At 43.2% G+C, this 11,584-nt stretch overlaps 5 protein-coding genes across 17 annotated transcripts in view; 4 read left to right on the forward strand and 1 right to left on the reverse strand.

The window, feature by feature from the left end:
- Window positions 1–890, reverse strand: part of LOC107614735 (allene oxide cyclase, chloroplastic) — an 11,512-nt gene extending 10,622 nt beyond the window's left edge. Inside the window, exon 1 of the mRNA XM_021110420.1 lies at window positions 887–890. Within this exon, the coding sequence (XP_020966079.1) occupies window positions 887–890 (4 nt within the window). The remainder of the gene's footprint in view (window positions 1–886) is intronic.
- The window catches only part of LOC107617019 (putative F-box/FBD/LRR-repeat protein At1g78840), an 83,024-nt gene that overhangs the window by 41,606 nt on the left and 29,834 nt on the right, over window positions 1–11,584 (forward strand). The gene's annotated exons all lie outside the window — the stretch shown is intronic.
- The window catches only part of LOC107617024 (putative F-box/FBD/LRR-repeat protein At4g00315), a 62,332-nt gene that overhangs the window by 38,041 nt on the left and 12,707 nt on the right, over window positions 1–11,584 (forward strand). The window lies entirely within an intron of this gene.
- LOC107617023 (F-box/FBD/LRR-repeat protein At1g78750) overlaps window positions 1–11,584 on the forward strand; it is a 99,614-nt gene that overhangs the window by 25,572 nt on the left and 62,458 nt on the right. The gene's annotated exons all lie outside the window — the stretch shown is intronic.
- The window catches only part of LOC107617026, a 7,198-nt gene continuing 6,648 nt past the window's right edge, over window positions 11,035–11,584 (forward strand). For 3 of the 12 annotated variants that reach the window (XM_021111663.1, XM_021111665.1, XM_021111666.1), the window contains exon 1: window positions 11,041–11,387. The gene's annotated coding sequence lies outside the window, so the exon portion shown is untranslated. Of the gene's footprint in view, window positions 11,388–11,584 lie in introns of all 12 variants that reach the window. The other 9 variants (XM_021111667.1, XM_021111657.1, XM_021111668.1 and 6 more) reach the window with 8 other exon arrangements.

Genomic DNA, 11,584 nt, shown 5'->3' on the forward strand with positions numbered 1-11,584 from the left:
ACAATAAAATAATATTTTTATATAACTATAAATAGGTAATTATTATTAATAATAATGAAAAGTAAACTTTTTTTAAAACACATATTTTTAAATAACATATCATATTCTGACAAAATAGTAATAAAAAATTTCAATTTATTAAAACTAATAAAAAATCAGATATAATTGTCTAAGATGAATTTATGTTTTTAACAATACAAACATATAAATTTATTTATAATAATATTAAACAATTAACTATATGTTAATTTTTTTAATTATTCAATTCACTGTAAATCTATATAATAAACTTGGAAGCTTATATATCTAACACATGAATTAGTTGAAATAATTTGACCCGCGCGTAGCGCGAATTTTACACTAGTACTGTTCATACCCTGACCCAATGCTATAACCCAGGTCCAAACGAAAGGCCCAACCCAAAGGATTGAGCCTCGCCCTACACTGACCTTCCCCCGTAGAAGTCGGCTCTCGACACGACCTGCTCTAAAGAAGTCGGAGACGAAGATAGGCTGGCAGATAAACACTCATTCAAATGAGTAACTGCTCCTAGAATCTCTCATCCTACTTCTAGGAGCCATATCACAACTTTCCTAAGATAAAGGAACGGTTATCCACCTTAAAAGATGGAACTACTTCAACGGTGGTTATTGGTTCACCACTATGAATACCCTGACATCCCTCGGGTATCACTAAGTCCCAATACTCTCTAGATTTGCTCATTCCCTTGCTAACTTAGGTATCGGAGTGTCTTTGCAGGTACCACCCCCCATTCACTCATATTCACAAGTTGGACGGAAGCCCAGGAACGTGATTCCCTCTGAAGGCTTCCCTCCTCAGACGATTGGGCCAGCCTAACGAGTCCAGCCCATAAATCTCCGGTTACCCATCGTAACATTGGCGCCGTTACTGGGGACCCGAGAGATCAACCAGTGATGGCGGACAATTCACCCGAAAATGGTCATACAGCGTCTGATTCCGAACAAGAAAACCTAGATACCGGAAACAACGACGCGGACCTAACTCTTCACCAGGGAGCCAACGACCAACAAAGAGAAGGCACCTCCGGGTTAAAAAATCCAAAGGTAAACTCCTCAGAGGGACGTGAATCAGGAAAGGAAGGGCCACCCCCTGCAGTCGAGCTGCTGGGGTTGGTCCATAGCCACCAAGGTCGTTTGGAACAGCTGGAACAGGAGTTAGAGCGACAGCGAGAGGCAGATCGAAATCTCAGAGAAGAGATAGAGCGACGAAAAGAGTTAGAGAAAAAACTCTTGAGGCTAGAATCTTCCCTCAGAAGTCGGAACTCCCGTAGCGACTGAGGGGAATCGCCCCTGGGGGGAGAGGATCCATTCACTGAGGACATAATGAGGGCAAAAGTTCTGAGAAACTTCAAAAGCCCTGATATGAACCTCTATGACGGAACCACGGATCCGAAGCATCATCTAAGCAATTTCAAAAGTCGGATGTATCTGGCTGATGCTTCTGATGCAACTCGCTGCAAAGCTTTCCCGACCACCCTATCGAAAGCGACGATGAAGTGGTTTGATAGCCTCCCTCCAAGGTCGGTCACCAGCTTTGAGGACCTCTCGAGAAAGTTCTTGATGAGGTTCTCCATCCAGAAGGATAAAGTAAAGCATGCACCGAGCCTCCTGGGAATAAAGCAGGAGGTCGGAGAACCTTTACGGGACTATATGGAAAGGTTCAACAAAGCATGCCTGGAGATTCAAGACCTGCCCACTGAGGCAGTCACTATGGGGCTAGTAAATGGACTTAGAGAAGGCCCCTTTTCCCAGTCCATATCAAAAAGGCACCCCACCTCCTTAAGCGATGTACAAGAGAGAGCTGAAAAGTACATCAATATGGAGGAGAATGCCAGATTACGAGAGCCGGGTTGGCGACCTAGGCACCCTCCCCCAATAAAAGAGAGGGAGAGGGAGCCCAAGAAAAAAGAGGACGTCGGTCTCGACAGACCAAGAAAATATCACTCTTATACTCATCTAAAGGTTTCCATGGTGGATGTATACAGAGAAATCTGCAACACTGAAAGACTGCCACCTCCCAGGCCCATTAAAAATAAAAAGGGAGGAAGTCGCAGCGAGTACTGTGAGTACCATAAGATCTATGGTCATTCGACAAATGACTGCTATGACCTCAAAAATGTGATAGAAAAGCTGGCCAGAGAAGGTCGGCTTGACAGATATCTCATGGAAAGGTCAGATAATCATGGGAAGAGAAAGCGAGAGGATGGGGACAGAAGAGACCCACCACCTCAAACCCCCGAGAGACACATACATATGATCTCGGGAGGATTTGCGGGAGGAAGACTCACCAAGTCCTCTCGCAAAAGACACCTTAAGCGAGTTTACCAGGTCGGGAGTGAAGCCCCCAATCTTCTTACTATCTCATTTACAAAGGAGGATGGGCAAGGAGTGATCCCTGGACACGATGATCCAGTGGTAATAACCATGATCCTAGCCAATGCCCATCTCCACAGAACTCTAGTAGACCAAGGGAGTTCGGCAGATATCCTTTTCAAACCCGCATTCGACAAACTAGGGTTGGATGAAAAGGAGTTAAGAGCCTACCTCGATACGTTATACGGGTTAGGCGACACGCCAATAAAACCACTAGGATTTCTGCCCCTCCACACGACCTTCGGAAAGGGGGGAAAATCCAAAACTCTGAGCATAGACTTTATAGTCATCGATGTGGGGTCAGCATATAATGCCTTGATTGGCAGAGCTACCCTAAATCGACTCAGAGCGGTGGTGTCTACCCCTCATCTTTGCATGAAATTCCCGACACCTGCGGGGATAGCAACGGTACGGGGAGATCAGAAATTGGCAAGAAAATGTTACAATAAAAGCCTGAACCTGAGGGGAAAGGGCAAAGAAGTCCACACCATAGAGCTCGGTGGTGCAAGAGCCAAAGAAGAGCTGCGACCGCAACCAGGAGAAAAAACTGAGGAAATACAGGTCGGTATAGAGGAAGGAAAAAATACCAACATAGGGGCCAACCTAGAGGAAGTCTTAAAGCAAAGGTTGACCAAGCTCTTAAGAGACAATTCTGACCTCTTTGCCTGGAAAGCTTCTGACATGCCAGGGATAGACCCCGAGCTCATGTCTCACAAGCTCTCAATGTATCCGGGGCCACGACCTGTGTAGTAGCGAAGACGTAAGCTCGGTCCAGAACGAGCCCAAGCGGTGGAGGAGTATGTACAAGCACTCCTAGAAGCCGGCTTCATCAGAGAAGTTAAATATCCAACATGGCTAGCGAATGTAGTGCTAGTCAAGAAGCAAAACGGCAAGTGGAGGATGTGCGTCGACTACACCGACCTGAATAAGGCATGTCCCAAAGACCCTTATCCACTCCCAAGCATTGATGCTCTAGTAGACTCTAGCTCGGGATATCAATACTTGTCGTTCATGGATGCCTACTCGGGATATAACCAAATCCCGATGTACAAGCCGGACCAAGAGAAAACATCATGCATCACGCCCAGAGCAAACTACTGCTACGTGGTCATGCCTTTTGGATTAAAAAATGCAGGGGCCACATACCAAAGGCTGATGAACAAGGTGTAAGCTCCCCACCTCGGGGACTTAATGGAAGTCTACGTAGACGACATGCTGGTGAAAATCCGGGAAGAAACCGACCTCTTAACAGACCTTTCGCAAGTTTTCAACACCATAAGGTCGCATGGGATGAGGCTAAATCCCACAAAATGCGCCTTCGCGGTGGAGGCCAGAAAATTTCTAGGATTCATGCTAACCCAAAGAGGGATCGAAGCAAATCCCGACAAGTGCAAAGCCATCCTAGAAATGAAAAGCCCGACTTGCTTAAGAGAGGTTCAACAACTGAATGGCCGACTTGCAGCCCTCTCCAGGTTCTTGGCAGGGTCAGCACTAAAATCCCTTCCATTATTCTCTCTACTAAGAAAGGGATGCCAGTTCGAATGGACTCCAGAATGCGAAGAAGCGTTCCAGGAGTTCAAAAAGTTCTTGAGCCAACCTCCAATCCTAACCCGACCTCTAGTTGGGGAAGACCTTGTCCTATACTTGTCTGTAGCAGACAAAGCTGTTGCATCAGCCCTGATAAGAGAGGACGAGATCGGACAGCATCCAGTGTACTTCACCAGCAAAGTTCTACAGGGCCCCGAACTAAGATATCACAAACTAGAGAATTTTGCCTACTCCTTAGTAATAGCCTCACGGAGGTTACGACCTTACTTCCAAGCCCACACAATAAGAGTCCGAACAAACCAACCCATGAAGCAAATCCTCCAAAAAACGGATGTTGCAGGGAGAATGGTTCAGTGGGCGATAGAGCTCTCCGAGTTCGACTTAAAGTACGAAACTCGGACAGCAATCAAAGCCCAATGTCTCACCGACTTCATAGCAGAATACGCGGGAGACCAAGAGGAAAAGCCAACTATGTGGGAACTATACGTAGATGGATCCTCAAACAAGACCGGAAGCAGTGCAGGTATAATACTGGTTGATGAAAAGGGAACCCAAATAGAGGTTTTCCTCAAATTTGAATTCCCAACTTCAAATAATCAGGCAGAATATGAAGCCCTGATTGCAGGATTGAAGCTGGCAGAGGAAGTCGGCGCAACAAAAGTGATGATATTCAGTGACTCTCAAGTGGTGACCTCTCAGATAAATGGAGAATATCAGGCCAAAGACCCAAATATGAAAAGATACTTGGAAAAAATCTTGGAACACCCGGCCACTTTGCAGAAACCGAGATCAGGCATATAACTCGGGATCTTAATAGCAGAGCAGACGCCCTCTCCAAATTAGCAAGTACTAAACCAGGGGGAAATAATAGAAGCCTGATCCAGGAAACTCTCCAAGAACCCTCTGTGGTGAAAGCAGAAGACAAACAAGATGTCCTTGAAATAATTGGTCTAAACCTCGGATGGATGAATCCCTTGGTCGAATACCTAAAATTCGACATCCTCCCCAAAGAGGAAAAAGAAGCCAAGAAAATCCGGAGGGAAGCACAATACTATACTTTGGTGAAAAATATCCTCTATAAAAGAGGAATATCAACACCATTGCTGAAGTGCGTACCGACCTCAAGGACCACAGAAGTACTAGAGGAGGTTCATAATGGGATCTGTGGAAACTATCTCGGAGCCAGGTCGCTGGCCAGAAAAATAATCCGAGCTGGGTTCTATTGGCTGACTTTGCAGAAAGATGCCACAGAATTTGTGAAAAAGTGCCAACCATGCTAGATGCATGCAAATTTCCACGTGGCTCCCCCCGAGGAGCTCATCAGTATAACTTCTCCATGGCCTTTCGCAAAATGGGAATGGATCTGTTAGGTCCTTTTCTCCAGGCCCCAGGACAAGTCAAATACTTTATCATAGGAATAGACTACTTCACAAAGTGGATAGAAGCAGAACCATTAGCTACCATCACAGCCCAGAGAAGTCGGAGGTTCCTCTACAAAAATATCATCACAAGGTATGGGATACCCTATTCCATTACTACAGATAATGGAACCCTGTTCACCGACTCTACCTTCAGAAGCCTAGTGGCCAGTATGAAGATCAAACACCAGTTCACCTCGGTAGAACACCCACAAGCAAATGGACAAGTCGAGGCAGCTAACAAAGTCATACTGGCAGGACTAAAGAAAAGACTACAAGATGCAAAAGGAGCTTGGGCTGAGGAGCTCCCACAAGTGTTATGGGCTTATCGAACGACGCCACAATCTGCCACAGGAGTAACACCCTTCCGACTTGTCTATGGCATAGAAGTTATGATACCAGTAGAAATCAGCGAACAAAGTCCAAGGGTGATCCTCCATGATGAGGTCAGAAACATACAGGGGCACAAAGAGGAGCTTGAATTGCTCTCCGAAGTTCGAGAGCAAGCCCAGATAAGAGAAGCAGCATTGAAACAAAGGATGACTACCAGGTACAACAAAAAAGTCATTCGAAGGAGTTTCACCCCAAACGATTTGGTCTTGATCAGAAACGACATTGGAGTCAACAAATCGGGGGAAGGAAAGCTCGCTGCCAATTGGAAGGGACCATACAAAATTAGTGAGGTCTTAGGAAAAAGTTATTATAAGGTGACCGACCTAAACGGCACCGAGTTATCAAGGTCGTGGCATGCTTGTAACATGAAAAGGTACTATAGTTAAAAGCGAACTCTACTCCCTGATGTACTCTTTTCCCCGACTTCATGATTTTTTTCCAAAAGAAAAGGGTTTTTTCTGGAGGGGGGTTTTAACGAGGCATCACAGTAGAGACTAAGGGATCATAGATAGCAAAAAACCCTTAGTAGCAGTAAAAGCACCTTCACAAATAAAATAAAGATCTTTTATCTCTTATAGATTCCTTCTCGTTTTTCTTTCTTTCTACGAAACGCACCGACTTAAGCTCGACAAAGCGTGAAAATCCCATGAACCGACCTAGATGGTCGTCAGGATGAAACGACGAGGTACAAGTCGGTGTAAAGAGGTTATAAAAGTTGATCGTGATTAACTCGAGAAATCTGACTCATAAGTCGGAAAAAACCGAGAAGCAAAGAAAAACGCATCGCAAAAGTAACCTAAGTCATAAAAACTCAATAAATCAAAAATTGAGTATAAGGAATACCGAAAAAGAGATCAAGAAACCTAGTAAAAGAATTACGGCAAAAGACTGTCCCAAGTTACTAAGGAAAACTTGAAGAAAGGGACAGTCAGCCAAGAAAAGGTTTTTTCAAAACAAAGATCCAAAAAGATTTCTCTTTGAAATCCAAAATAGAAAAGCATGCGCACAACAAAGGTAACTTAAACCCTTATCCAAAAAAAGGGTATTTTTTGTTAACGGCCATAAAAGGCCAAAAGAGAATGTCAGCAGAGTACCACCACAAATAAAAATAAATAGTTCAAAAAAAGAGGGGACCCACAGGCCGGGCCCCCATATAGCCACAATCAATTTTTTTCAAAGAACATCACCACCATAGCCGAAGAGAGTAGTCGGAGCAGCACCAGAGTCAGGAAGAGTAGTCGGAGCGCTATCAGGACCAGGGAAAGAAGTATCCATAGGAGACGGAGAGGAGGTCCCGAGAGCCTTCGAGGAACTCGGAGCATCCTTTGGTCGGGGAGGAGACTCCATTATCCTCTACCCCCGAGTTTTTAAATCTGACTCGGTGACATATTGGGGAGAAGGAGGAGAGACTATAGCCCCGTCAATGACGACCTTGTCCGGATCCAAGGGAGAGAGATCCAGGTCGGGAGCAAGAACTCCGACCTGTTCCTTAAAGATCCTCCATGCTTCCTCGGCCCCGTCAGCAATGGAGTCCTCCAACTCAGTATAGGCATTCCGAGCCGTCAACAAATCCTTCTTCACCGACACGAGGTCCTCGAACAAGCTCGAATAACTCTCCTGCGCCTTCAACCTCAGGCCCTCCTCCATGTTGCACTGAGCCTGCAACTTCCTTTCCCTCTCCTGGAGGCCATCCCTCTCTTCCTTCAATTTGGTGACCTCCTCCCTCAGCACCTTCTCCTACTCCTGATATAAGAAAAGCCTCCCCTCTAACTCTTCAACCCTCGAGGTTGAACCCAAAGAACTGAGGGGAGCCTTCTCAGAAATATCCAGGAACTTTGTACACACCCCAGCCGCCCTGATACTCTCCTGAGCCAGAATAGTGAGGTGGTTTCGAACAGAAGCATCATCCATACTTATGCGAGTATGAGGATAGATGTACTTCCGAACGAATTGAGGTGCATCCACCTTGGTATCACCCTCAAAAGAAGAGCTAGGCTCTAAAGCCTTGAGCTTCTTCTTTTCTGGCTCAGGGGAGGATCGGGGAGGAGGGGACGGTTGAGAAGAAGCCGAGGAAGAAATAACAATAGGACGGTCAGGGGTCCCCAAATTTTGGGAAGGAGGGGGAGGAGAAGGAAGAGAAGAGCTAGTTACCTTAGCGCCACCAACTCTGGCGCGGGATCTTGCCTTGGCCTCCTGAACTCGCTGGTACGACTCCCTGGAATTCTTCTTCGCCATCTCTGTAAAAAACAATGAGGCAGTTAAAATCGAAAAAATAAGTCAGTAAAAACAAGTCGGAAACATGGCTAAATAAAAGGCTACCTAGTTGTGTCTGGACAAAGGTCGGCGACCCTTGGAGAAATTTTTTGGTATCCAGATAGGGGGCCCTCCCCCATACTTCTCGGAGGAACCCCACAATGGCTGCCTCTACTTCATCCAGGTCATCCAAACTATATTTCTCACAGGGAAAGGCCTCTAGCCAGTACAGAGGAAAGCGAGGAGAAGAACTCTCATCCAAGAAAAAGGGGTGGTGACCCTCTACGGCTTGAACTTTGCAAAAATAATTTTTGAAGTCATGGAAGGATTCATCGAAAAGGGTAAAGACTCTCCGACCTTGTATAGCTCGGAAAGACACCCACTGCTGCTTGTTATTTTGCCCATTAAAGGGCTTGGTCATCTGGAAAAGGAAAAAGAAAATCCTTAAAGAAGTCAGAAAGTATAAAGCATGGCTGACAAACTGATAAATTTTCAGAAAACCCTAGGAATTAGGATGAAGCTGGGTAGGAGCAATACGGCAGTGACGTAAAACAGCAATCTCAAAATCAGAAAAAGGCAGAAAAATGCCCAGGCGAGTGATCATACTCTCATACATATAGAAAAAATGAGGGGCTGCCTCAGAAGACCTCCCGAAACAAACCCGGTCCTCCGGACCCGGGGCAAGCAGTTCATACTTTGGCTCATCCTCATCAGAGGTATAGAGCCTATGATGAGTGCGAAGGTTGATGATAAAATCGGTATCAACAAAAGATTCTTCCCCCAAAACATGGTCTCTAAGGGGCCTGGAATCAAACAGAAACCTACAAACCAACCCTCCTCTCTAAATTAAAAGGCATGCAAACGAAAGCATTTCGTAAAAGGAGAGTAGAGGAAAACTAACCTTTACTTGAAGAAGGATAGGGGCAGAGAAAGGAGAATTCCTTCGAGCAAAAGCTTCTTTCGAGTAGAGGAGAGGAAGTGTGAAAGTTTTCAGAAACGAAACAAGGAAAGAGAGGGAAAAGTATTTATAAGAACGTTGGGGGCAAAATGGTAAAAACGAAAGCCATCATTTAAAGATAGGCACCGTTTCCAATGTAACTGATCCCCGCGTATGAATACACAAATCCCTAACGGACGCGACGTTTGATTAGACGCGACTGTTGAGAATTTTTAAACACGTCGGTTCTGGAATATCACGTCGGTTCCATATCAGGTCGGATACGACCCTGAGTTAAATACTTGACCCCAACTCTTTAAAGAAATTGGGCTCGAGTAGGGGCACTGTTCATACCCTGGCCCAATAATATGGCCCAGGTCCAAACGAAAGGCCCAACCCAAAGGATTGAGCCTCGCCCTACACCGACCTTCCCCCGTAGAAGTCGGCTCTCGACACGACCTTCTCTAAAGAAGTTGGAGACGAAGATAGGCTGGTAGATAAACACTCATTCAAATGAGTAACTGCCCCTAGAATCTCTCATCCCACTTCCAGGAGCCATATCCCAACTTCCCTAAGATAAAGGGACGGTTATCCATCTTAAAAGGTGGAACTACTTCAACGGTGGTTATTGGTTCACCACTATAAATACCCTGATATCCCTCAGGTATCACTAAGTCCCAATACTCTCTAGATCTGCTCATTCCCTTGCTAACTTAGGCATCGGAGTGTCTTTGCAGGTACCACCCCTCATTCACTCATATTCATAAGCCGGACGGAAGCCCAGGAACGTGATTTCCTCTGAAGACTTCCCTCTGAAGACTTCCCTCCTCAGACGATTGAGTCAGCCTAACGAGTCCAGCCCATTAATCTCTGGTTACCCATCGTAACAAGTACATATAATTAACCACAAAAACAAAATTGCATATCGTCTCATGTTTAGGGTGGGAAAGGTACACAACAAAATTTCATGATGTGTAGTTTGATAACGATCCTATCCTTTAGGTAAGGCATAAATAAGATTTTTGTCCTATTTTTTTACGTTGAGAGTAAATAAATATTCTTGTTTTATGTTTTTTTTCCCTCAATAATGTGGCCCAATTTTTTATTAGTTTTTATTTTGTTAATTTTTAAAATTTTTAAATTAAAAAGTAAAACCTTATAAATTATAATGCTAACTTAAAATATAATTAATGGACTAAATTATTATCCTAACACTTAAGAATCCCTATTTTTGGCTCCATAAAAATATACATTTATAGTATTTAATTATTAGCAGAATTCTTTTACATATTTTGGGGCGAATTCTTTTATTAAAGGAGAGCCTTTTAATGTTATAATAATGGAAAATCCTTTTAATCTTCTTCTTCACACATGCCATGCAATGCAAAGCATAGTGATGATGATGATATTATTGTTGGATTAGGAGCCCACGTCACTTACACTGTGTTTGGAACAAAAGAAAACTAAAGGAAAGAAAATGGAGAGAATGAAAATGAATGGAAAATTTAATTTTTCTTTGATTGGATGTGAAAGAAAATTAGATGGAAAAGAAAAAAAATTGACGTGGAATCCATGTTTAAATTTTTACTTCATTTATGCGAAGAAAACTGAAGAAAATTTGTAAGTAAGCATAATATTACAAATTTATCTTTTGTGTTATATTAATATATTATAATTTTTATGGAATATAAATAAGAATATTAATATAATTTTATTTAGGTATGATTTTCTCTCTTCTTATTTTTCTTTCTATTTAAACAAAAAAAATTTTCTTTCTACTTTTTTTTTTCTTCATGCAAACAACACAAAAAAATTAACTTTTTTTTTATTTTCTTTTCTCTCTTTTTTTCACCAATTTTTTTCTATCCATTTTTTATTTTGCATCTAAACAAAGTGTTAGCAATTGTTGTATGTCATTTCCTCAAACATTTTGCAGCAATAAATGCCCACTCAACCTACAAAACGACAAGTTTTTTAATGGATATATCTATTTCTATTTATTATTATAAAATTGGATAGTCCCAACAGTAGGGTACCCAATCCATCTGACAGCTGGCCAAAATTTCATGTTCCTACTTTTTCTAAAACTAAAATGGGGAAGAAAAGGATTTACGAATTTTCTCTCTACCAACGCGTGTCCCCGGTTCCACGTCCATGGGCTTGACGCGTGGAAACAATTATATTTCAATTTGTGTTTTACTCCTCGGCAGAAACTTCTCACCTGTTTGAAGGTTATCGGGGGAGATCTTTGCCCAGCAGATTGAAGAGAGTCATTCTCGCAGCAATTCCAAAACCACCATCTACCGAAAGAAAACGGAAATGCTAGCTTTTGATTGGATAATTGGGGTTAACAATGGATTGAGAACTCATTGTCCCTGATAGAGAAGAGGAAAAGAAGCAGCAATTTTTTTCCCAAATTCTAAGGTACCTTCTTATTCATTGTGTTTAACGCATGTTAGAGCATCAGCAATCCCAAAATGATGGAAGGGTAATGGAGCGTACTGCAATAATTTTAGCGGGATCGATGGCAAATTTTGGGCACAATTTTTCAAAAATTTTTAAATTTCAATCATTTTTTCTATCTATTTCTGGGTTTCTCTCTCCTTCGCCCATAGAAATCA

This window comes from Arachis ipaensis, chromosome B09 (assembly GCF_000816755.2).
Source record: "Arachis ipaensis cultivar K30076 chromosome B09, Araip1.1, whole genome shotgun sequence".
Classification (NCBI taxonomy): domain Eukaryota; kingdom Viridiplantae; phylum Streptophyta; class Magnoliopsida; order Fabales; family Fabaceae; genus Arachis; species Arachis ipaensis.